Genomic DNA, 27796 nt, shown 5'->3' with positions numbered 1-27796 from the left:
CTTTCCCATTCTTTACTGGGCAATCATAGAAAAGAAGTCATAAAGGTGCAAACATGAATTCATTTATATTGATGTTCACCAAAGTGCCGGTGAAATCATGGAAAAATTCAAAGCAAACTGTGGTCACAATCAGAGGCTGCTAAATTCACCTGATAGAATACACTGATTAAACATTTTTTTTAAAAAAAGATAATCCTATGACATGAAAAAATGCTCAGTGAGATTACGTAGAAAAGTCAGGAGTACATAACAATACAATTTGAGTACTGTGGGCAAAATCAGTATATAACTGGGGGTGGCGGGGGGTGGGGGTGGGAAGAAGACCAAAAGAAATAAGTCAAAGCATATTTGTGACTAAATCAGAGCGGTATATTTTCAGTGATTATTAGAATTCTTCATTTTACACTTTTCAGTATTTTCCCATTTTCTACAATAAGTATGTGCTACTTAATCTTAATAACCAAAAATAATGTGAGCATTTTCAAATACTTGAAAATGCTTTAGACAAGCAAACCTGAGTAGCAACTGAAATTATATTGCTGGCTCTAATATCTGCCACTTTCTTTCTTTTTGTTAATCCTCACCTGAGGATATCTTTTCCATTGATTTTTAGAGAGAGTGGAAGGGAGGGGGAGAGACAGAAGGAGAGAAACATCTATGTGAGAGAGAGAGACACCCATTGGTTGGCTCCTGCATGCCCTGACTGGGACAGGAGATCGTGCCTTCAACCCAGGTATGTGCCCTTGAATGGAATCGAACTCAAGACCCTTCGGTCCTGACACTATAACCACTGAGTCAAACTGACTGGGGCTCTGCCACTTTCTTTAGAACTGGCCCCTGAGAGTCCCTCCGCCATGCTACTTTATGGACATCCCACCTCTGTACGAGGCCCTCACCTGGGAAGGTGTTGTCACGCTGATTTCTGGAACAAAGTTGTCCTCAAAGAAACTGATGATGTTCTCCTGCTGCAGTTCCTTTGTCGGGGTGACTTTAGGCAGAGGTGGGACAGGTGGTCCTTTCCTCGTCTATAAGGCAATAAACACAAACAATACTTAATTCAGCCAAAGATGACATGTGAGACATGCAGAAATCTCATGTGAACAGAGCTGGGAGGACAGATAGATCACTAACCGAAATGCAGATCTGCACATAGAAACAAACCTACCTGATTCGGGTAAACAATGTCATTTGTGTGGGTGTCTCTCTGAGCACTGACAAGCCCTGGTCCAATAAAAAAATTCGGGCTCTAAGGCTCCATTCACCACAACACAAGAGCTACACACAGGGCCCGAGGCAGGTGCCTGTGACTCCAAGGTTAAACGAAGGCAATACCTTCTCTGAAGCAACTGAAAATGACTTCTTAATTCAGCAATAAATTAAAATTTTTAAATTAAAGTCAAGCAAGTTTTTCACTGGAATTGGTGAGACTACATACAGGGAGCAAATATTTCATTTTCCACTCCAATATTTTCCAAAGGATTTTAAGGGTCTATCTGTTCCATATATCTTCCTGGGACTCTCCCGACTTACTGTCAGCCGTATACATGAAAGCTTGAACTGCCCTGGAGACTTCAAGATTTCTCAATGGAATTTCATTTTCACCCAAAGTAAGAAAGAAATGGGTGGCAAATTTTCTCTATATTTGCCTTTCCCTGGCCTTTACAGTTTCTTTCAATCATTTGCTTCCTACACTTTTGTCAAGTGTTTATTCATGTACAATATAGGGCGGGTGATACAAAAAGTGTGAAGCCTGGCCAGCGTGGCTCAGTGGTTGAGCGTAACCTATGAACCAGGAGGTCATAGTTCAATTCCCAGTCAGGGCACATGCCAGGGTTGTGGGCTCAATCCCCAGTGTGGGGCATGCAGGAGGCAGCCGATCAATGATTCTCTCTCATCATTGATGTTTCTATCTCGCTCTCCCTCTCCCTTCCTCTCTGAAATCAATAAATATATATATATATATATTTAAAAGCGTGAAATCGCATATACACAAAAGAGCTTTTCATGTCTATAAATTGCCCCAAATGTTACCTAAAGCACTACAGGAGGGAGGTTTCACAGAGAAGGTAGGATTACACGAAGCTCTAGGAAACGAAGCAAGAGATAGGAGCAGAGGAGAGTAGGGGAGCCTGAGATAAACGCTCAGGTATAGGGTGTGCCAGGAAATAAAAATCCAAGTAAGAAAAATGATTGACTCCTTAGTGACAATCACAATGCCTAAAGCTTCACCCCTCAAAATCTCCCAACCAGAAACTCCTCTCCATGCCCCAGCACCACAGGGCTATCCCAGATGGGTCACTCCACCACACGCTCTTCTAGTCACCGCAATGTGTCTGCTCTCTTCCTACCTGAGAAGGTGACCGAGGCCGTGCTGGTGCGGGAGATGCAGGCGCCAGCGTATGATTGGGACTGGCTGTCGGGCTCGGGAGGGGTGAAGGCTCCTCGGGCGGTGATGGTGTCTTTGCAATGCGGAGAGGACCCGAGTCACTAGATGAACACAGGAGATGTGAGCAAGGGGCCTTCTAAGGAGCAGTATTTATTTATCAGGGTTCCTTCACTCCAGAGAAATCCTGAGCCCTAACAGCTATTATTTATCTACTCCCCCTTCCAGGTTAATTCTGATACTTATGAACGTTGATGTAATAACTAGTACCACTTATTGACCACTGTGTGCCAGACCCTGTCCATAATTATCTCTAATCACCACAATACACATGCAGAGGGGTTAAAAATCCCTAAAGTCACTCGACAATTTACTGGATCTGAATTCAGGCCTTACTAATGCAACCCTTGATCTTTCCACTGACCCAAACAGGCCCTGTAAGAATCTTTCAAACATAAGCTGAATTGAATGAACTAATCTCACTTTTGATTTACAGGAGAATCTTGCTATGTCGTAATCTATAGAAAAACCTTCCTTAAAAAGTATAACTTTTATGTTAAAAGGCATCCTTAGGGTAATGTTAATTAAAATTTCGTAGGAATGGTTCCTGATACCATTTGGAAATTCATTTCATTAACTGTTTCTGCTTCCACACCTTAAAGAGCAATGACTCGGCTCAGGCACCTTGAAATGTGCAAACAAATTATGTGATGGACCAGAGTCAGAAATATTTACTGACAACCCACCACATCCATGGCACCAGGCCAGGTGCTAGTGAACAGCCCAAATTTAATGACTAAGAGGGCATTTGGGATGCATTCTGCTCTCTAAGAATTTCAAAAGTCTGTAGCTGAGGGAACAGGACCTGCATCCCAAACCAAATGAGCATGTACACAGCAGCATGGTCTACAGGGGAATGGGTCCTACAGAGAGAATAAGGCCACACCCCAGGACCGGGCCATGGGCCAGCCATCACAGCCTCTGTCGGGAAGCCCCGCCCCAGTCTATGCTTAACTGAGATAGATGCCACTGAGCTCACTCACCACCTCGTTCTGCAGAGGAACATTGAACAAAAAGTGGAAGGAACATTTGTTAAATGACCATGGCCCCACTCTCTCCATTTTATCTGACTTATCAACTTTGAAGTTTTCAGATGCATTTATCCCTTTCATCTCTCCATAAGGGAGCAATCCTTAATTTTGTTGATGTATTGTATTTCTAAAACACCCAAATGTCATTTTGATATTACTTCTTACTTTGTTCCTAGCTGTATTGGAAACAGTAGCTCTACCCATTTCATGCATTCCTTTAGGAAATATTCTTTCCCTTAGAAGGAGAAGATACACTTCATGCCCACTTAGTACATACAGAAGCCATAGCAGAGACTATGAATACAGCTAATGCAAAGAGCAACGATAAGAATATCAGCTTCCTCCAGAGAGACCTCACACTGACAGATGGAGATGGTGGGGCATATATTTCTATATATTTATAGAAATATATGTATTCACATGCTCTATATATTTATAGAAATATATGTATTTCTATAAATGTATGTGTATGAATGTATACATTGATGTTAAAATTGCAAATGTAGAATGTCACACTGCCTATTAACACTGTTTATTCCAATAGCATCTTTCCCCCCTACTGATTGAAAAAATGAGATCTTTAACCAGAGAGGTTCTTGGACTTAAGAAAAGCAATGCATGTTAACTACATGTAGAGTCATAAAACTGAAAGCTGGGTCTTTGGACTTCCAGCCCAAGGCCTGCATTCCTTGAGTATATAATGCCTGCCATGGATAGAATAAAAGAGATTCCAAAATCACAGGAGAAAGCTGATATAAAGCCAAACGACCCTGGCAACACAGATACTTCGCCTGTGGATCACTGGACCTTTGGTGTACTTACTTGATTGGCACACTCAAAATAACCATACGCAATACAAGCAAAGCAATGCTGTGTTTGTCAGGTGGAGTTAGGAGGCAAGATGATGGTGAGGTCTCACCTACTTTCTCTTTCCTTTCTGAAAATGGATTCTTTAAGTATGTCACCACCAACGATAAATATCAGGGTTAACTGTTATGAGTTTGGGGAATTCCTTTCTTCTCCAAAGAAAGAACAAGTGCACAGCTAGAAATTATATGTTAAAAATTTATACCATTGCTCTCAGTTCCCATGGAATGCCAAGAGGCAGACAGTCAATTCTATGGTGAAGATGAGAAAAGGCTATGGTGGGTAAATCTGGAGGCTGAAGGTAAATGTGAAAAAGCAGCCCAGCTGGTGTGGCTCAGTGGTTGAGCATCAACCTATTAACCAGGAGGTCAGGGTTCGATTCCCAGTCAGGGCACATGCCCAGGTTTCAGGCTTGGTCCCCAGTGTGGGGCATGCAGGAGGCAGCCAATCAATGATTCTCCTTCACCATTGATATTTCTATCTCTCTCTCTCCCTTCCTTTCTGAAATCAATAAAAATATATCTTTTAAAAAATATGAAAAAGCATAAAACTAAGTAAAGCTGGTGTCTGCCTCTATAAGGAAAGGCTCCTTCATTTTAGATTTTTATAGGATGAGTAAAATAGCATAGGCTGATACAGACTGCAGAAATTGCAACAAGCATTGCATTAAAAGTGAACAGCCATGAACGTGACTCTGATGAACAAGGCCTACCTGGGAGCACCTTGAATGGTGAAGGCCTTGTCAGCATGCTGGTCGCCCAGTTTCGTCATCACTTCATACAGTTTGTGGCAAAGCTAAGGGGACAGAGGCCACCTGTCTATTAGCTGCAAATCATTTTGATGCCTACTCGGGCTATTGCCCCCCAAAAAGGTTTATTGAAAAGTTAGAATTTGTGTCAAAAAGGTCACAAACACAAAAAAACTTTAAAAACTTTAAACATATTTCTTAACCAGAGTACAGAACAGAAAACAAAAAAAATTAACTGTTTACATGGACTCTAAACATATTTCTTAACCAGAGTACAGAACAGAAAACAAACAAAAAAAATAACTGTTTATATGGACTCTCCTAGAGATAAAGTCGTACAAACAACCAGCTGCTAAACCAAGAGAACACCAATGGACAGCACATCTGCTGATTATCTGAATATTTGGAGACATACTTTCCTCAGCTTAAAGTATCACTTGAAACTCCAACATTAAAAACTGATTGAAAAACGAACAAACCCAAAACTCTGAAACTGTGACAATGACAAAAGTAATTTCAGAAGAGAAATCAAAGAAGCAAGTGATTCGTGAGAGCATGTTTGTATGCCCACGCACTAAAATCTTTGTCAGATATAGAGAACTATGTGGTCATAACAAAAAATTTGTAGAAATATTACTAAGAGTAATAATACACTATTTAAAACAACATGCAAGTGAACGCATTCTTTGTATAATGCTATGCCACTTCATTTGCTTCCAGAATAAATGTTCATTACTTTATATTCCATATGTAAAAGTAATCATCATTACTCACCACGGCAATTTCCTTATGAAACTTGGCCTCAAGGCTAGAGACATTTTTGAAGGTATTGACATAGAATCCAACTCGTCTACCATGTGGAGATACCAAGAGGAAAGAATAGAAGGGAAAGACCAGTGAGCAAAACTGTATTTTAAATAAATATTTATTGTTGAAAGTATTACATATGTCCCCCCACTTCCCCCATTGACCCCTTCTAGCCTGACCCTGCTCCAAGCTCAGGCCTTCACATTATATAAACATACGTAAACATATATTAATAAAGAAAATCCTGGTACAGGGTGCTTGGGAAATAGTAAGTACTAAAGAGAGTCAGACCAGAAGCCAAGGAGACAGAGCCTGGTGGTGTAGACCTGTGCTCTGAGACAGAGGACCTGCCTGACTGCAAAGCACAGCGTTTATCTGCAGGCAATGGTTATTGGTGGCCTCTGGCCATGTTTGCGAGAGGGGAAAGGAGAGGGCCTGGATGTGCATTTGAGAAAGGAACTAAGGCAAAAGCTGCATAGGAGAGGAGAGACTGCAGATGCCGACAACCGTGCAGGGGACCCGACTCATTGTACTGTTGGCAGAGAAGTCTTCTTGGGCACTTTATGTGACAACTCAGCACCCCTTTTCCAGGACCCCAGTTAACCAGTCAGTGATTCCTCATACCTCCCCTCCATTACTCAAAAAGGGCTTATCCAACACTGGGTGCATGCCTGGTGGTGGGCTAAGGTGGCTCCAGGAACTAACAATCTCATTAGAGGAGACTGATTAATGAACACAGGCTCCATTAATACTGGTAAGGGAAAGAAGCAGGGTGTAAATGTTAAAGTTATCACAAAGGCCATACATGACTAAATATCAATAATAATTAGATTGGACAGAAACAGCTAAAGGAACTGGAGAGGTGAGGGGAATAAGGAGCCCTGTGCCAGCTGCGAACATCTGTTTGAGAAGACAAACATAGGCTGTCCTGAAGAGCAGGTCAGATTTAAACAGAAGGTGGGTGCAGACGGGAGGAGGTAGCTGAAGTTGATTGATGAATACTGTTTTATTTTCATTAATATGTCACTATGATGAACCAAACCCTAATGAAGATCTATGAATTAAAATGTGCATAGCTTTACCATTTATTTCCTTAGAATAAGTTTCTTGAGTGTAAATGCTATGTGAGAGGGTATCCTTGTAAACTTCAGGGTTAAGGGAAATTCTCCTAATGCCTTTAATTGAGATTCGAGTCTCCACTTGATAACTATATCAAGGTTTAACTGTGACATCCAATATGGCAACTGCTAGCTATGTGAGGTTATTTAAATCTAAGTGAATCAAACCTAAATAAGCTTAATTTAAAATTCAGTTACATTCCAAGTACTCAACAGCCAGCCACATGTGGCAAGTATCTCTCATATGGGAAAGCTAGACTATAGAACACTTCCACTGACAGCGCTGAACTGTCACAGGCAACAAGGGCAAGATACGGCATATTCACTGTATATTCGTTGTTCTTAAACTTCTAAAAGGGACAGGTACAACCTGTACAAAAACATCTTTACCTTGACCATAATGATGGTAACTCCTCTTGCAAGTCAACGTTAAACTCTTCAAACACTTTCTGTGCTTTCTGAAATTCCTCTTCTGCCTAGAAATGACACATAACATGTGTTCACACTAAAAAAAAATCACATAACACAAGCCATTTCAACTTAATCATCTATACTAATAAAAGGATAATATGCAAATGGTCGGGATGCCCTCACGCGTAACGACCAATCAGCTGGAGGCTGCATGCGCAGCAGGCACGGGTGGGCGGGGACTTGCAGTATCAGGGTGGGGCACGGCTGAGGCCTCTCCGCGTGCCTGCGTCGGGGGTCCGCAGGCCTCCGCTGTGGCCAGGCCCGGGGTCCACAGGCCTCCCCTGGCTCTGGCCTACCTCTTTGGGGCAATCCATCAAGGAGCCCCGGATGGGTGGGCGGGGCCTACCTCTTTGGGGCAATGGATCACGGGGCTCCCACACTGTAACAGGGCACAGGCCAGGCTGGGAACCCCTCCTCCCCTGAGTGCACAAATTTCATGCACCGGGCCACTACTAGTTTAATATAAAATAGGAATCACTTTATGGAATCCTGAAAACATTTTGGGTAGAAGAAAAATCACTCTGCTTATTACCTACATAATTTTTTTTAATAAATGTGAAATATTAAGTTTTAGGAAAACTGAATTGAATACAATGGGTGCTCTTACATTCTCTGGCAGATTCATTCATTCTATAAAAATCTGTTAACGGCCTGTTACACACTGCTCTGGATGAGAATATGGATGCTTCCCTAAGAAACCCTCAGTCTAGTGGGAAGTCTAAATTACATTGAAAGACAGGACTTGTAAAATGTTATGAAGTATGTTGTTGTGGAAGATGGTGGAAAGAAAGGTTCCATAGAGAAGGTAATATTTTTTAACTGAATCTTGAAGGGAGAGGCTAAAGCATTGCAATATATAAAGATAGAGTTCCTTGGGTTGGAATTTCAGCGCACTAACCTTGTGAATTTGTCTTATCACTTTTTACCTCAGCTACCTCATTTATAAAATGGAGGTAGTAATGCCCACTGACAGGTGGTGCGAGTATTAAGGAAAGGTGATGTAGATGAAGTCTTGAACATGTGGCTGGTATCTCTGAGGCCTCACATGAAGAACAGCTGTTATTGTGGCTGCTCAGGAACTGATATGTAGGTCATGGAGCCTCTAGCTCAGGATGTGTGCACAGAAGGAGAGGAGAGGAAAAAAATTCATGGAAGTTGATAAGGATAAAGGGATGAGTCACAACCAAATAGAGAAGGTTGCACATGCTGTGCTAAGCAATTTAAAATTTTTCTACAGGCAATGGAAGCCATTAAAAGACGTAAGCAATGAGAAACATATCTAAATATGTGCTGTAGGAAGACCAGGCAGCTGTGTGTAGGCAGATAGGAGGAAGCAAGACTGGAAGAGAAGGGAGTAGTTATCAGGTGTAATACATTAAGTGGCATCTGTAAATGTATGACATACCGTAAAAGTTACTAAAATGGGTTTCCTAAAAGAAAATGAATGCTATGCAAATCTAGCACATGTCTGTACTCTCAATCAAGTTATGTCTGAGATTTTCAAACTCGGTTCCCTATCTGCATCTGCATTTTAGCATCAAGGGTGGAGCACAAACACAGAGAGAAGTACAAGAACAAATTACTTTCTCTGATCCTACAGCATTGTTGGGGGGCAAAGTCTATTCTGACCAAAATGCATGAGTCGTGTCACCCATGAGAACTCTACAATAACATCAAAAACCTTATCTTTAACTAAAACTTATGGAAAGCAGCCCACAAGGACCATGTTTCAGTTTAAATTCCGTCCTGATCCCAATATCCTTTAAAAAGGAAATATTTCATTTTTAGAAGCAAAGTTGCTATAGGTCACAGAATATGGAATGGTTTCAACAGAAAGATCACTCCCTACCTTAGAGATTCGACTCTCGTCCTTCCTCTTGGAGCTCTGCAAAGCCTCCAGGTGGTGGCGGGCACTGTCATAGTCAACCAGCTTCCTGCTGCGCTTGGCAATGCGATTCTGCCGATGGAAAATATGTGCGTGAAGAAAGAGACCTGGTGAGATTTTTTTTTTAATTTATTTTTTTTACTGCTAAAATGCTTTCTTTGTCCAGAGTAGCTGAGATCTTAGCTGGAGATCAAGGTGAACTGGAATTTTAATAGACCAGTGACCCCTGGAAATCAGACTACTGCCTTCAATCATTTGTGTGAAAACCATTAGGTAAATAGCTTCCCTTCTGATAAAAATCAAACCAGTCATGAGGAGTGGAAAGCAGAATTTATAGTCAAAGACCAGAAAAATTCTAGTAGTGGTTGAGAGAAGCAGGTAAACCTATTCACTTGATTAGCCTGTATTTTAAATCTTTAAATGTTCTATTTTCAAAATAGTAAAAGACTATAGTAGAATTAGCTTTATAATTCTAATTACACTCGCACCAACAGCAGTTCTACAAAGCAGATTTATAAAGCAGTTCTATATTTATAAAGCAGTTCTCTAAAGTAGATTCTTAGGAATAAAAATCCTTTTTCTTAGACGTGTTCCTCAATCTGTTTGTTCATTGGAGTCATCTCAGGAGCTTAAAAAATACATGGATTCCTAGAGACTTCTGCCCTCAGGACACAGAGAGCTGCAAAGAATATCCCTCCCACATAAACAAGAACAAATCTGAATAATCCATAACAACATAATTTTCTTGATTGTATCAGAGACCTGAGGTCACAAGGCAATAAAATAATCTGAATTCTAAAGAGGGGCAAGTCCCTCCAATGAAAAAAGAGACATGCGAGCCATTTCACCTTGGCAGGGCACAGGTAAAAGTTGTCTCCTAGATGCAAATGCGTAAGAAGAGGTCAACTAAAATTTTAACAAATCATCAAAGCCTTAGTGGGCGCTAACATGTAGTTTAGAATAGTTGGGTGTCAAGACACAAGGGGACATTGCATTTATGGGGAGCCCTTTCCTTGGGCCTCTACTCAATGTATCAGAAGGTTGAGGACAAGAAACTCCCTTGCAGTGCGGGGAGAATGAGGGGACCTCTGACTGCTGGGGGTGGACACAAAGCCCTAACCGATTCCACAGACCTTTTCCTCTTACAGAGCAAACGCTTTAAGCTGTTGGAGGAGATAGCAACAGATCCTCTCGCCTGCAGAGGCCAGGTGAAGATCTGCTGCTTCTGAGGAGTAGAAGCAAAACCAATCTGCTCTGGTGACAGGATAGAACCCCTCTGGCCCCTAGAATGCCTGCAGAGATAACTGCTACCCAGAGGGTAAGTGGCCACCCATGTGGGAAAGACATAAAATCTTCTTGTGTCCAAGATATGACAGAGGGGGGTTCTCACGAGGGCAGAGGCAGAAAACTACTGCTCAAGACCAACCACAGGTACACGGTAAAGTCCACCTAACACAAGGACAAGAGAGTATAACAGAAAACAGCCCCGCTCCCACTACCAGTCTAGTACTGAAAACAAGCGATAGTTGCCTACCACTGGAGGAAAGACAAGTTCATAGCGAAAGACCACATGCCCTCTGCAATGCAGGCATAAAAGGACAACTTAAATCTGATGGGGAGCAGGAACACTGATGAAAACTCTCTGGCATCCATGGGCCCACAATATGTGAGTCAAAAAAGAAGCAAAAACTAGACTTCAACTTAAGAGTCTGAAAACATTATAGGTGTTTGCACAAGCACAAAGTAGTATAGCCCATAAAGCAGTGGTTCTCAACCTCTGGCCCTTTAAATACAGTTCCTCATGTTGTGACCCAACCATAAAATTATTTTCGTTGCTACTTCATAACTGTAATGTTGCTACTGTTATGAATCGTCATGTAAATATCTGATATGCAGGATGGTCTTAGGCAACCCCTGTGAAAGGGTCGTTCGACCGCCAAAGGGGTCCCGACCCACAGGTTGAGAACCGCTGCCATAAAGGATTCTGAAAGCCAGAGTGCACTGAAAGTAACAACGACAACAAAACCCAAACCCAGCGCAAGTTACAGTTACATTGATTTGAACTCCCACACCAATAGTCTGACAAAAAAGACATAAATATTACTTCAATCTTTACTTTTCTATATATGCTGTGAAGCATTCAATAAAAAATTATGAAATAGGACCCATAAGAAATGAATAACAACCCATAAGAGAAGATATTAGAGGTTACTCTAATTTGTCCAGAATTGCTTAGGAAGTCTAATTTATCATTTCCCAAATGATAAATTAGATAACAGCTCCCCTACCCACCAGTGCCTAGAGGAGGGTGAGGCAAGTGAGACACCTAGGGCACAAATCTTAAGAGGCTCTCACCCTCAGGATCATGTAAGTGCAGGATCACCTACCAGGAAGAGGTGCTTCCTAATAATTTTGAATCCTAATGGCCTCAATTGCCTCACTTAGTCCCAGACCTACTCCCAACTCTTGGTAGAACTTCTACCAGCTCCCATATTTCTCTGGCAGACTATCATTCAATTATTACCATCTGTCACTCTATGATATTCCTCTACACACCCTTCAGGGCTGGTGATAGGTGGGCTGGGGAAGTTTCTCTCATTCCAATCTCTTTCATTTTACCCTCTGTACCTACCATTTCCAGCTGTTGTTAGTAGTGGAAAGTATGGTTGACACACCACATTCACTTAAAAATATGTGATGAATAAGCCCAGACCGGGTAAAAAGAGTCCTTCAATAAAATATGGTGGATACAATGGCCTATGGGATGACAGAGCTAATCATTTTTAGCAAATATCTGTTATATCCAAAGGAAAACTGTCCTTTGAAACAGTGGCCTTGTGTAACTATAGGCAAACTTATATAAAGCTCTGCTTTGTGGACTTTGCTCCAAGAAGCAAAACCTTGATTCTCTGAAGATGAATTAGATTTTCGAAAGCAGCCAAAATTCAATTACTTCCAAGCCTGGGAATAAGATGAAATAGTGCACTGGGTCATCTTAGATTTTGTTCAAAACAAGAAGTGAAGTAAATAATGTGGCTTATTTTTGTGTGAGACAAGTCAATTACAGAGTACAACTCACCATGTAGAAGTGACTATGTTGAAGGCCATTCCTCATTTTGATGCAGACAGTTTTGCATTAGAAAAACAAATCAATCTTATTTCCTTATCTATCTGATATTTGGAAAACTTGAAAACAGAGAACCGAATCTCCTAAGTAAGGGTAGAGTTAATGCACTTTAGCTTTTATATAGAAAATGATACAATTCTTATTTCATCCATCCAACCCAATCTAAATTTCTTTAGATTTCCCACTGTGTACTGACCTTATGCAGTAAAAAAAAAAAAGTATTTTACTGAATTTTAAAAATTTCTATAATTACCCCAGTTTGGGATTCATTTTGGCACCATGCTGTAAATATATAATTAGTTGCTCATGCTTGGTCGCTAGATAGAATCTAAACTACATTTTACAATAACTGCTCACAGCTGTAAGCCTGCCTGGGTTAGTGACAAGCTGGCTCTTATTACAACATTGGTTTCAGACATTAATGCTGCATAATAAGAACCATAACATTGGGTGCCCTGCCAATCACAGTTGGAGAAGTCAAACATATCCCCTCATGAATGGTACTCCATAGACCTCACTGATGAGCTGCAGTAAATATTTGGAAATTTGCCTGAAGTTTTAAGACACATGGCCTGTTGATTTTAATGGGAGGGAAGGAAGTCAACTGTGTTCCATGCTGTGAAAATTCTCCACTCAGTATTTTTAATCATAATCCTCCTTTCCATTAATAACCCATTCATTCCATAACCACTTGGCACTAACTTTTTAAAGAAATCAAGTCTATATCCACTTCTAACTTCCTTTTCACAGGAAAGTCTTTCAAGTATCAGAAACAGCTATCTGCCCCCTCCCCTCTCCAATTCCAAATTGTTTCCTTTCCAAGTTAAACATTGCATTTCCTCAACTCTTTGTCATAGGACACGGTTGCACAATTTTCTATCTGGGTTGAAACTCTATGTGTATGCTACAGCAAGAGAGAGAGATTGTTTCAGCCTCGTTCCATGATACAGGTAAAACCAAGATATATATTTCATTTATCTTCAGTGTATCAACACAGATATTATTCCAAATCTCTAGTGTAAAGACATTTCAGTAACTGGAGGACCACCTTTTGAGCTCAGCGTGTCAGTATTTTGAAAAACCCTAACTTAACTCTGGTGCCGTGTCACATATAGAAAATTTTTGATATTTGCAGTCATAGTAAAACAAAGACTTATATTTTTGATATTTATTTTATATATTTAAATGCTATTTAACAAAGAAAAATCAACCAAAAAAATGAGTTCGCATGTCACCTCTGACACGCGTGTCATAGGTTCGCCATCACTGGCTTAAGTAAAAGTGCTACTGAGTCCTTCATCTTTCTGACATGGAACACACTAAAAAGATATAGTCCACATAGATTGGTTGTCTCCTGCATGAGCCCTGACCAGGGCCCGGCTGGGGAGGAGCCTGCAACCAGGGTATGTGCCCTTGACCAAAATTGAACCCGGGACCCTTTGATCTGCAGGCTGACGCTTTCTCCACTGAGCCAAACCAGCTAGGGCAAAACTGAGATTCTTCACATTTTTTTTGATGACACTAAATTTTTGCTGTGAAACTCTACAACTTTTCTTATGTGTCTTCTATAGTCAGTCACTACCTTCATTGGTTTTGCGAAGTCATACATGAGTATATATATGAACAATTTAGACACATCGTCACAAGCTGCTTGGGAAATTTCAAGTAGGAGAACAAAAAGTCAGTCACTACCTTCATTGGTTTTGCGAAGTCATACTATGAGTATATATATGAACAATTTAGACACATTGTCACAAGCTGCTTGGAAAATTTCAAGTAGGAGAACAAAATTTTCCTTTATCCTCTTCTAATTAGTTGGGAAGTTATTTTTATGGAGGTTAAATTGCCATGCAGTAAATGATATTTTAAAGTGTGATAATGATTCTGAGACTATTTTCTTCACAAATGCTATAAATTCCAAGATGAAATCTGAATATTATCAAATAATTTGAAGATAGCCAAAAACATGCTTCCTGTAGGCTAGTGCATGCGGTCTTACAGAATTAAAAAATGTTTTTAATTTAAATTTTTAATGTTTTATCAAATTAAGAAGACTGACATTTACCTTTTAATTGGATATATTTAGGCAATGGCTCAATAAAGCCTTCTGCTGCTGTTATGATAATTTCTTGAGAATCTATCATTTGGAATTGTTCTCTGTGACATTTTGCCAACAAGGCTAATGTATCTAGTCTGATCCACTTAGGTTCTTGATGGGTGCCCCTGGTATCTCAAAACACACTTTTGAGATGTTGGCCAATAGTGTTAGGAATTCTGGGTGGGCCCACGAAAACTAATTTATTGATATGAAGGCTCTTTGGGCCAAGACGCTTCACGATGTTTCATGGCCAAGGCCAGTGCACGTTACTGCAGATAGTTCCCTGGTGTTTGGCAGTGGCTCCAAAGAAGGCCAGGTAAGAATAGAACTGCCCTAGCCAGTTTGGCTCAGTGGGTAGAGCATTGGCCTGTGGACTGAAGGGTCCCAGGTTCGATTCTGGTCAAGGGCACATGCCCAGTTGCAGGCTCAATCCCCAGTAGGGGGTATGCAGGAGGCAGCCGTCAATGATTCTCAATGATTCTCGCTCATCACTGATGTTTCTATCTCTCTCTTCCTCTCCTTTCCTCTCTGAAATCAATAAAAATATATATTTTTTTTAAAAAAGAATGGAACTTCCCATCAGAAGTCACCTAATAAGAAATTGCAGATGCCCACAGACGCTGGCTCATGGCCTTCTCACCCTAGAGAAAGGAAAATATGTGACTGTCTTACCTGGCACTCTTCTTTGATCAGGGAAAACAATTTTAGGCAACGGGACAGCTTATTAAGGGTACCTTTTGCTATTTACAACCCAGATGGTTTACAAACCATCTTTACCTCCAGGATCAATTCCATATCTGCAATATTCAAACCTTCACCTCTGTATTTCCCTTTCAGTGGCTCCAAGTGTCACATAAGCCAAATGTTTTAGACAAGATATTTTTAGATCCAAATGCAAATGAATTTGAAATGCTTATATCCTATTACAATTGGCCCTTTAACAACACAGATTGGAACTGCACAGGTCCACTTACTTATACGTAGATTTTGTCAATAAATATACGTTGGCTATTCTTACCCTCCAGTTTCACATTTTCAGATTCAACCAAACACAGATCAAAACAGTATTTTCAATCCACTGTTTTGAATTCGCAGTAGAGAGCTGACTGTATGCACTGCTCGACACCGTTTTATATACCGTAAGGCACTTGAGCATCCATGAATTTTGGTATCCTCAGGGGTCCTGGAACCAATCTCCTATGAATACCCAAGGTTAACTGTAGTTGAGTTTTGGGGGCACCAAAAGTTATATGTGGATTTTTTACTGCATGGGGGTCAATACCTCTAAATCCCATGTTGTTCAAGGGTCAAATGTAGTTCAATTTGAAACTGAAATCTCAAGAGAGAAAAAATATGCAGTTGTGCTATGGACACATGCAAAATAAACAGTTCACAAAGAAAGAACAGACTTTGCCCTCACATTTGCAATGAAGTTTCTCCTTTCCTTGTAACTGCTGTTTATTCTAATGGACATTCTTGTCAAATGGTATATAATAAAACATTTTCAAAATAAAAAAGGTTAAAATTTGGTGGGAATCTCTGATTTCTGACTTGATAGCTATAGGATTAAAAAGACTTATGTAGAGAAAAGCTAAAGCAGTTAACGAAAGGGGAAAATTGAATTTTCTAACTACATTTTATTTCAAATGGATAGGATAGAATAAAAAATAGCATTAAATAAATGAAAAGTTACCAACTGTCTTTGACTCCTCCTGCCCATGTTTCAATAAGCACCTGGGACCATTTGGTTCTTTGCTTTATAGACACAGAGTAAAATACCTTTATGTCAGGAAATTGGCCCAGATAGGTATCCAGTGTCAGCAGGGACCCATCCACTAGTTTTTGATGGAAGTCTTCCCATAGCACATCACATTTCTGAAAAAAAAGAGAGAGAAATAAAGAGATAATTGAATACCTTTCACTAAACTTCCAAAAAATTCTGAAACTAAAAAATTAGATAACTAATACGTCCCCAGATAGTAGATGCTAGAAAGAACGTGGATTGTTTAATAATACAATAAAATTTCTAGGCTGTTTGGCTACCAGTTCTAAATGACAATATAGGTTATTTAAAGGTTTAGCTCATTAACAAATTTCTGATGCTGAATTATAAAGAATGTTGACCCCGACCAGCTCAGTGGTTGAGCATTGACCTATGAACCAGGAGGTCACGGTTCAATTCCCAGTCAGGGCACATGCCCAGGGTGCAGGAGGCAGCCGATCAATGATTCTCTCTCAGCATTGATGCTTCTATCTCTCTCTCCCTCTCTCTTTCTCTCTAAAATCAATAAAAAATATATTTAAAAAAAAGAATGTAGATCCCCACATTCTTCACAGGCGACCTTTGGGACTGTGAAGAATTTCACGTAGACTGCTTCCAAAGCCTTCCAGGAAATCAGAAACCACTTCAAACAAACAATAAACCATTGCTGAAGCTTCCACAGAGAGAAAAGAAAATTTACAGTCATAATGGAAAAGCACCTTCCAATTATGATAAAGACACAATGAATAGTAGGTATTATTATTATTATTATTATTATTATTCCTACTACTATTCCTATGTATAGGCATTGGGTTAAATCAGTGATTTTCAACCTGTTTCATCTTTGGCACACATAAATTACTAAAATTCTGTGGCACACCAAAAATATATATTTTTGCTGATCTGACAAAAATAGGTATAATTTTGATTCATTCACACAGGGTGGCTATTATTGTGTAGGCTGTTGTTAATTTTTTTGACAGTCTAAGGAAAAAATGGTCAGTGCCTCTGACTAAATAGTCAGGTACTGCATGTTTTACAAATTCTTGCAGCACACCGGTTGAGGTACACCAATTGAAAATCACCGGGTTAAATACGTATGCATGTACACACGTGTCATCTGATTCTCACAACAGCTTTATGAAGAAAGTCTTATTGTTGCCATTACACAAAAGAGAATACTGAAGCCCAGAGGTGTTACATACCTGTGTACGTACATGGTGCCTGTGAGTGTACACGGTGTCTGTCCCCTCATGATTAAGGCTGAGAAGTGGTAAGAGGGGGTCGGGGAACAGGCTGCGTGAGCAGCATTCAGCGGGAGACTCACAGAAGCCCCCCGAGGCCTCCTGTGTGGGGCCATCCTGGCTCTTACCTCACCAACCGTCTTCACATCTTCCCGCCCATACCAATCAGGCTCATAGACTTCGTGCAGCGACTCGGTGAGCTTCATCGAGGCTTCTTGCATGCCTGGTGTTGGAGAAAAACAACTCCTGTTAGATAGAAACAGGTGAGGAGTTTCTTCCTCCCTCCAAGTGAGAGAAAAATCTTTGTTAATCATTTAAGCAAAAATTGTGGAGGCACAACTGCTAATTGCATCTGTAATTATATCTTTGCTTGAGGGTCTATAAGACTTATCTGGTTATAGTGTGCATTTTCTGTTATTTACGTGATAATGATAGATATCGGGTCTTGACAATATGAACCAGGTGTCCTATTCTGAAAACAACAATAATAAAAATATGTCCTATCATGTGTGCTGTCATTTGTTAAACAGCATGGAACCATAAATGAATAGGACACCTAGAATACCTGTCCATAAAACTACAGACTCCTAAAAATGAAATTAATTTAAATGACTTTAAATACAAGAAATAAAGCATTTTTTTAGAAGCAGATAGAAGCAAAATCAACACAATTTTAGGACATAACCGTTGAAACTGGTTTAAGTGGCCTAACAATTTTTAAAGGGGAAAAGAAAAGGTTTTCTTTTTCCAATATTATTAAAATATATATATACTGTTTTAAATCAGAATATTTTTAACTCTATGGGTCAGAATCCTCCATAGAAAGACATTTGGCTATTAATAATAAGAAAGATATAAAGTTTCCAGGTGCAACATGGTGATATAAATGATCACCAAACCTTTTCTACCCCTCCTTCAAAACAAGGAGGTGAAGTGTGGGTTGCCATGGAGACAGCTCAGACTGAGAACAAACAAGGGGCAATCTTTGGCTGCAGACTTGGAGAAGTGGCTCTCCAGCACCAGTTGGAAGGGGTTACCTGGCTGAGCTGGCTTCTTGGCCTTTGTCACTAGGGGATAGGAAAAGGGGCTGGACAGAGGGAGAGCAGAGGACGATCGAGTGCTATCATTGGAAGCAAAAACACATCTCATAACTTAATGCCAGTGAATCAAAGATAGAAAAGTTTTTGTTAAACTGAAAGCTGCAGCCGTCTAGACTCAGCCGCATACTGGTTGGATTTTAGGGAGTCCATCCTGGGTTCAATTGTGAGAGGAAAAACAAAACAAAAGAAGATGTCTGAAATGACAGAAGTATGTCCTTGCACAGGATGTATAAAAGTCAACATGTGATTTGGTAGTTCCTAGTGCTTTTTCACTCTCCAGGCACAGAACGCCCCCACTTTCCTCCCCCTGAAAAGGTGATTCCTATTTGGTCTTTGCACATTACTGGCTGGAATGTGACCCAGGGCCAGGCCTCGCTCCATGAAGCACATCACTGAGCACGTTGAAGGAGCCCTTTACAACAGACGGAAACACCTTAACACGAGATGAAGCCCAGGCAGACAAGATGGGAAAAACAGTGACGACTCCAGTTCCTGGGGACTCTGAGGAAGCGAGAGTCTTGAAGGTGTGCGGAAAGCCAAAAATCATGCCAACAGCTGCATCAGTCCCCCAGCGCGTGAGGATGCTCTCTCTTGTACGTGTGGTCATTGTGAGGTGGCAGCAACATGACCTCAAGTTTCCACACTCGCCCCTCCCTAAGTATAGGGTGTCCCAAAATTCACGCAAGATTTGAAATTCAATTCAATTGCAAATCCTGGGTGAATTTTGGGACACCATATACAAGCGTCTGTACTAACAACGTACCCCTGCAATTCAGACCACATTGGTCACTGGATGACCCCCCCTTCCATGTTTAGATGTGCAAGTCTTCTGAAGTTTTTTCCTTATAAAGAGCTGTTTAGATAGGTTATTAATGCGTTAGCAGGAAGAAAAGGAAATAATGGTATCACAGGACAAATAACCTTTGTGGTAAAAATAAAACTGTGAATGTAAGCTTAAAATAAAATTCATATGACCTTACTCATTGAGGTTAAAAGCAAAATGTTGCAGTAAATATGTCTAGCAGCCAAAAATAACTACTAATTGCTGTGTGGCTCAGTATGATGGACAATTTGGAAAGAATCTGTTTTGACATAGAAATTGTTTCTAGAACACTCTATACAAAGTACTGGATGGATGTGCAAGTGAACAAGACACATGCCTTGCTCTTAAGGAGCATAGAGACTGACAGGGAGATTTCAGGGACTCAGAATTTACTCTGCTGACAGATATAAGAGGAAAAAAGCTAAAACCTGTTTCCTTTAATCCAATTTGGTGACATTAAAGCAGAATAGATGCCATGTGACATTTAATAATATCTAATAGCTAACATTTTCTTAAAAGATTTGTAATTTTCGTAGAAGAATTCTGTTTTACTATTAGATAGGGACCACTTCCCTCTCTTCAGAATTTTGGACTTTCTCCAAGGCATTTATTGTAACAATCTCTATTTACATTTGCAACCAAATCTGTGAGTCTCTCTTTATCATCAAAGATATGTTGCATAGATTACACGGCTACCTGAATCCTCTTTGCTTAAACTGCCTGAGGGTATATATTTTAGTTAAAAACAATATCAGTTAAAATGATAACCAAAACCAGCTATAAACCACCAATAGAATATCTGAAATATTGTAAGTTTTACCCATTGTTTAGAAAAGAGTTGTTTAAGACGACAGGGGTTGCCTCAGGTAAAAGGAAGTGTTTAGAGCAGTGGTTCTCAACCTTCCTAATGCCGCGACCCTTTAATACAGTTCCTCATGTTGTGGTGACCCCCAACCATAAAATTATTTTCATTGCTAGTTGCTACTGTTATGAATCGTAATGTAAATATCTGATATGCAGGATGTATTTTCATTGTTACAAATGGAACATAATTAAAGCATAGTGATTAATCACAAAAACAATATGTAATTATATATGTGTTTTCCGATGGTCTTAGGTGACCCCTGTGAAAGGGTGGTTCGACCCCCAAAGGGGTTGCGACCCTCAGGTTGAGAACCGCTGACTTAGAGACAGATGTTATGTGTTCATTATCCCTGTGTCTGACCTCCTCCCCTCCCCATATGCCAGTGACTCCTCACTTCAGATCCCCACTTGGATGTCTTACCAGTACCTCTAACTTTCCTGTCAAAACCTGCTCCTCCTCCTCTTCCTCATCCTCATGAATATTGCCCAGTGGTCCCAGTTAGAAAACTGGAAGACCTCTTCCATGCATCCTCCCACACTGAACTTGGCGAGACCAGCCAATTCTGCCTGATTCTCAGATGAAGTCCCTTCCTTCCAGGCCCACTGCCACAACCCTCAAAAGGCACCCATCATCTATTACTTAGATGAGATAAAATAATCCACGCAAACGGTTGAGCAAGTACCTAACACACTGCAAACAGTCAAATGCCAGCCTTCATAAAAACTACTTTTGGAGGCAGTATGGCATAGTAATTAAGATTATTATTTGCAATCAATCGGCCTTTATTAAAATCTTGGTTCCATCATACACCATCTGTGCTATCTTAGGCAAATTACCTAGCTACCCTAAATCTCGTTTTTCCTTTAATACAGTTCCTCATGTTGTGGTGACCCCCAACCATAAAATTATTTTCGTTGCTACTTCATAACTGTAATTTTGCTACTGTTATGAATCATAATGTAAATATCTGATATGCAGGATGTATTTTCATTGTTACAAATGGAACATAATTAAAGCATAGTGATTAATCACAAAAACAATATGTAATTATATATGTGTTTTCCGATGGTCTTAGGTGACCCCTGTGAAAGGGTGGTTCGACCCCCAAAGGGGTTGCGACCCTCAGGTTGAGAACCGCTGACTTAGAGACAGATGTTATGTGTTCATTATCCCTGTGTCTGACCTCCTCCCCTCCCCATATGCCAGTGACTCCTCACTTCAGATCCCCACTTGGATGTCTTACCAGTACCTCTAACTTTCCTGTCAAAACCTGCTCCTCCTCCTCTTCCTCATCCTCATGAATATTGCCCAGAAAACTGGAAGACCTCTTCCATGCATCCTCCCACACTGAACTTGGCGAGACCAGCCAATTCTGCCTGATTCTCAGATGAAGTCCCTTCCTTCCAGGCCCACTGCCACAACCCTCAAAAGGCACCCATCATCTATTACTTAGATGAGATAAAATAATCCACGCAAACGGTTGAGCAAGTACCTAACACACTGCAAACAGTCAAATGCCAGCCTTCATAAAAACTACTTTTGGAGGCAGTATGGCATAGTAATTAAGATTATTATTTGCAATCAATCGGCCTTTATTAAAATCTTGGTTCCATCATACACCATCTGTGCTATCTTAGGCAAATTACCTAGCTACCCTAAATCTCGTTTTTCCAAAGCATACATTACTGAGCAATAATAGGACTTGCCACAGGTTGCAGTGAGAATCACATGAAATTAAACAGTTAAAGCTTATGTCAGTGCATCACACATAAGAGCTCAATAAATGTTGGCTATTATTCTTATTGTGCTAGACTTCTACGTTTCCTTGGAGTTTCATTTCCTCTAGCCTGAATTCCAAACAACCACAACAATTATTCTTCTAAAATGCTAATCTGATCACATCACTCATTCCCTTTCCTATAATAATGTAATGACACTCTTTCCTCCTACTGGCAGAATAAACTCCCGATATAATATAATACATTAGCACCTCTTTGTACATATGCTGCCTACCTTTCCACGTCTCATGCAGCTGTTTCCTGCTTGCCCCTCACTGATCTACTTGTTCCCTAAAGAGCCCATGCTCCCTCCTGCTTCCGGAGCTTTTGTACATGATGCTCCTTCCAATACCAACCTCTTTCTTTGGTATATCTTACAACCTGATGACCAGGTATGTTCTCTTTCTTGGTCCATTCAAGTGGAAGTTCCTAGGAAAGACAATTCCTGACCTGGCATCCTGTCCCTTACGTAGTAGAGTGGGGCTCTGCCCTCTGTTGTGATGGCACATATGTGGACAGAGCTGACTTCATTTTGAAAAACTGAGTCTATCTTGAATCTAATACACCAGCTTAATTTTTGAGGGAATGAGCCCTAACCTTTGACCCCTGAGTAGACTCTGGAATATGTACAGTGGTTTCGGGCTAGTCACAGAATTTCCATTACTCCTTCCTCTGGGGCAAGGAGCCTCATTGTTATTTACCTCATTAGTTTACCCTAACTACACACACTCCTTTCCTAGTACCTAGCCCCATCTCAAGGCAGAATAAGAGGGTGGTCTAGAGAAGATGAAAGTTGCAGAACTAGGAATGTCCTGCCACCACCCAGGACCCATTTCAGTAAGTAAGTTCCCTATCAAATTCTCTAAATCGACAAGCTGGACTTGTCTGCCTGGTTCTTGGGTCTCTTGGCTCCTTCAGCATCTGGGTGCCACTTGGCACACGCAGCCTTTTCACAGAACAGCACACAATGCTTACTTCTGTTAAAATGCGTATTATGATGCACATCTGCCTTTTTGTTTATTCAACTTTCTCCCCATCTCTCCTGCAGGCTCCCCAACAGCAGGCTGTGTCTTGTTCATCTCTCATCTCCACCCTCTAGAAAGGTGTCAGGCCCATAAGTAAGGCTCAATGTGATGGTTGCTGCTAAAATGAATGAGAGCATAAGATCTACCTTAAAAAGCCCAAGAATGCCATGTAAGATTAGTGATGATGAGTAGAGCTTAACCCAATTTCACAGAATCCCAGGGGTAGAGATTTGGGGGCTTCTAAGAGCAAGTGGAGGACTTTACAGATGAGAGACTCGGTGGTTTTCCCACGATGGTTCCTTTGGTATATCTTATAACCTGATGGTATATCTTAACACCTCTCCAGGGCCCGATCTCGTTCCTCTCTAATCCTGCCTGCAGTATTAGGTGGCTAGATTTCTTTCTGTGAAAACAGAAAAATTGGCCATGAGAGCACTTTGAAAATGCAAATTGTGATCTACTTATCATATACCCCTCATCTTTTAGTGTGTTCCCCAAACCCCACAATGTGCTCCAAGAAATTCTAACTCTGTAAGATTTTGAAAAGAAAAAAGTATCCCACAGTCAAATAACTGGGAAATGCCTCCTACTCCATTAGGCCCTCTGGCAATTGCATTGATATTTTAAGGGTTCTGATAATCTCTGTAGTAACCTGTTTAAAAATTCATTTTAGCCAATCTTGGTCAAAGTAATGTACACCTGAGTCTCTTTTGTGGAGTACCATTTGTTAACATCATCCAGACAGTGAAAGGCGATGGTGGGGGGCGGGGGAGGGACAGAGAAATCCTTTATCCCTCTTCTGGAGCCATGGCCATTAGCAGTGGAGTGAAAGGTTGCTTTGATGATCCGCCCAGTGTCTCTCTGAGCTCACCCTTCACTAAGGGACTTTCCTTCTAGACCACGTTAAGGAAAAGAATTCTGCCAGTCTTCTTAAATAGCATTCTCCACAAAGTGGTAAACTAGACCAAAATATATATATTTTGAGGAAGAGATCCAATTCACTCAATCAACAAATCTTTCCACCTTTTATAAAACCAGCTAACAGAAAAAAAAATTCTGTGTTTGAAATATTATCTAACTAATCCTAAACCAATAATTAAAGAAATTCATAGAGTGCCTCCTATTTTCTGACTGGACTATTCTAATAATAATAGTTGAGGTTAATTATTTAGTGCAGTTAATCATGAAGTCTGTAAGTTTGTGGGAGTAAAATTCTCTGAGCTTTACTTCTTTGCAAATGTAAACCAAGGCTAATGTCAGCCTTGGCTGGGTGGCTCAGTTAGTTGAAGCACCATACCATGCACTAAAGGGTTGCAGGTTCAATTCCCAGTCAAGGGCATTACCTGGCTTGCAGGTTTGATACCCAGCGTGTGCGAGGCAACCAGTCAATGTGTCTCTCCCAAGTTGATGTTGATGTCTCTCTCTCTCTCTCTCTCTCTCTCTCCCTCCCTTTCTCTGCCCCGAGGGGTCCCAGACTGCGAGAGGGCACAGGCCGGGCTGGGGGACCCCTCTCCCCCCGCCCCCCAAGTGCACAAATTTTTGTGCACCGGGCCTCTAGTTCTAATAATAATAGTTGAGGTTAATTATTTAGTGCAGTTAATCATGAAGTCTGTAAGTTTGTGGGAGTAAAATTCTCTGAGCTTTACTTCTTTGCAAATGTAAACCAAGGCTAATGTCAGCCTTGGCTGGGTGGCTCAGTTAGTTGAAGCACCATGCCATGCACTAAAGGGTTGCAGGTTCAATTCCCAGTCAAGGGCATTACCTGGCTTGCAGGTTTGATACCCAGCGTGTGCGAGGCAACCAGTCAATGTGTCTCTCCCAAGTTGATGTTGATGTCTCTCTCTCTCTCTCTATCCCTCCCTTTCTCTGCCCCCTCTTCCTCCCTCCCTTCCACTCTCTCTAAAAATCAATGGAAAAAATATCCTTGGGTGAGGATTAATTTAAAAAAAAAAAGACTTTTGCCAAACTGCTCTCTTGAAAGGGGTCTGTTCCCTACAACTTTGCTGATGCTAGGTACTATGTTTTCATTTTTATTTAAAGTCTTTAAACATTAGGAAGAAAAATAAAATCACCTTCCTTTTGGTTTTATTTATACATCTATAATTTTTTCAACTCATCTTCATTTAGTTTACTTACTGAGCTCTTTATATTTTGGTTCATTTTCACTAAGTGTGTTGCATAAATAATTTTTAAACATACATATATCAGTTTTATATACTTATAAGGTTAAATTTCTCAATCTTTCCCTTTATGTTTTTTGTCTTTGGGTTACCATGGTAAAGACCTTGTCACCCAAGACTAGAGACTAAGTCTATTTTATTTTATCTTATTTTATTATTTTAGAATACCTCTTTGTACCTGTACTTAAATTTTAACTATATTTGGAGTTAAAAAGGAGGGATAGAGTATGAGGATGGGAACCTCACTTTTTTCTGAGTGTTTAGCCAGGTTATCCATTCTCTCCCCACTAATGTCAAAATCTGCCTTGTGATCTATCATACCCTTGGGTACACTAGGATCTGACCCCATGCTGGGAGTTGGATGACACATGGCAGAAAGCAATGGAACCCTCATCCCTAATGCTCTCTCCTTCCTCCACCACTGGCCTCATTTCTTTGCTTCTTATGGCTGAAGCAGAAACCAATGCCAGCGCCCCTCTCTCTCCATACAGTGGCAGGGGTACAGGTGTGGCTGGTCTCCACTAATCACAGATAGTCCAGGGCTGTGACTCCTGATAATTCTCCACTCCTGTCTCTGCCACGATTTTTGCCCCTTTCAACTAGAGCAGCGGTCGCCAACCGGTGGTCTGTGGACCACTGCTGGTCCGTGAGGTCTGAAAGGTTGGTGACCGCTGAACTAGAGGGCTGAAGTGTGACTCTGTGAGTGTTCTCCTGGGACAGTGGTTGGGGCTCACAAGCCACATGCGGCTCTTTGGCCCCTTGAGTGTGGCTCTTCCACAAAATACCGACTTCTGCGCATGAGGCCATGAAGTTTCAATTGCACTGTACGTGCGCGCCCGCATGTGGTATTTTGTGGAAGAGCCACACTCAAGGGGCCAAAGAGCCGCATGTGGCTTGTGAGCCGCAGTTTGCCGACCACTGTCCTGGGACATGCTCTCGCTCAGGATATAAACCAGCTGCAGCTTTTCTTAAACAAGCTCTCGAGCTCGCTCTCACAACTCTTCCTAGAAATCTCTTGCATGTGGGAGGCACTTATTTCTAGTTTCGAGCATCAGGGCAGACATATAGAGCGTCCCCAAATATGTATACACACACTTTGAATAATTATAAAGTCAGTGTTTCTTAAAATACATTTCAGTTTCAGAATTGAGCTATCAGCTGTAAAAGTGTGTATACATTTTTGGGGACACCCTGTATTTTTTTTCTTTGTATATTCTGATGATCACTCCAGTGGGGATTTGGGAGTGGGTGGATTGGAACACCTGTGATCAAGTGCCATCTTGCCAGAAAGCCAAATGGTGGTGTAATTAACACTCAATCTTGCCACTGGTGAATTCCAAGAACAACTTGTGCTTGTAACATTCCGTAAACAACGCACACACGTTACCTTTGATAGCTGCTAAGTATCCTCGGAGTTCCCGCTGAAGTCTGGTACCCTCGGCCTGAAAAACACACGAAGAGATGCTGAGCAGTTTGTCTGTATTCTGCATTGGAACATGTACAAAGCAGTAAGTGTCAGAATTATTATTGCCAGAGGCTCATTCTTGAAGGAACATAAATATGTAGAGCCCAGCTGCTGTGGCCCAGGGGTTGAGCGTCGACCCAGGAACCAAGAGGTCTCTGGTTCCATTGCCAGAGTTGCAGGCTCGATCCCCAGTAGGGGGCATGCAGGAGGCGGCCAATGGATGATGGTTCTCTCTCATGGATGTTTCTATCTCTCTATCCCTGTCCCTTCCTTTCTCTGTCTTAAACTCAATAAAACCATATTAAAAATATGTGGACACAGATTATACAGGATGCCTATAAGTCTAGATATTTACAGATATTTCATTCAGTTTAAAAGAAAAGGACAAAGCAAGCACAATTTTTCTAAGAATGGAAACTGTGGCCCACCATAAGGTTCTTACATATTCAAGAGCTAGCAAGTCTCTAAGTTTTGACACATGGTTATAACTGTTGGAAATTGATCGCCACTGTCCAATATGGTAGCCACTAGCTACATGTGGCTGTTCAGTGCTTGCAACATGACTAGTCTGAATGGAGATGCATTATAAGTGTAAAATCCACACCTGATTTTAGGGACTTTATACAAAAAAGTCATTAATATGTTTTATATTAATTGTATGTTAAAACAATATTTTGGATACACTGAGTTAAACAATTGGGTTGTTAAAATTAATTTCACCTGTTTCTGTTCACTTTTTAAAATGTGGACACTAGAACAATTTAAATTACCTATGTGGTTTGCATTATATTTCTTTTGGACATAATCAGAATAGAGAAATTGGTAAAATGTACATTTTGACATATGAATCTTAGTTTTGTTTTGGATTACCCTTAGAAACTGAGACTCTGAGATTAGGATTAGATTGCAAGTAGTTGAATATGGAGTTAACCCAGGAAATGCCAACAGGGGCATGGAGA

The 27796-nt window shown here is 40.8% G+C and overlaps 1 protein-coding gene across 2 annotated transcripts in view; it reads right to left on the bottom strand.

The window, feature by feature from the left end:
• Positions 1–27796, bottom strand: part of AMPH (amphiphysin) — a 92840-nt gene that overhangs the window by 41456 nt on the left and 23588 nt on the right. For both annotated transcript variants that reach the window (XM_014534375.1, XM_014534376.1), the window contains exons 3-11: positions 26760–26814; positions 17730–17824; positions 16375–16470; positions 9335–9442; positions 7405–7490; positions 5864–5939; positions 5054–5136; positions 2349–2487; positions 897–1025 (exon numbers count right to left, since the gene is read on the bottom strand). In XM_014534375.1, the coding sequence (XP_014389861.1) occupies positions 897–1025; positions 2349–2487; positions 5054–5136; positions 5864–5939; positions 7405–7490; positions 9335–9442; positions 16375–16470; positions 17730–17824; positions 26760–26814 (867 nt within the window). The remainder of the gene's footprint in view (positions 1–896; positions 1026–2348; positions 2488–5053; positions 5137–5863; positions 5940–7404; positions 7491–9334; positions 9443–16374; positions 16471–17729; positions 17825–26759; positions 26815–27796) is intronic.

This window comes from Myotis brandtii, unplaced genomic scaffold, assembly GCF_000412655.1.
Source record: "Myotis brandtii unplaced genomic scaffold, ASM41265v1 scaffold1298, whole genome shotgun sequence".
NCBI classification, from domain to species: Eukaryota; Metazoa; Chordata; class Mammalia; order Chiroptera; family Vespertilionidae; genus Myotis; species Myotis brandtii.
The sequence above is the reverse complement of the archived record's forward strand: the minus strand, read 5'-3'. Positions and strand labels throughout refer to the sequence as shown.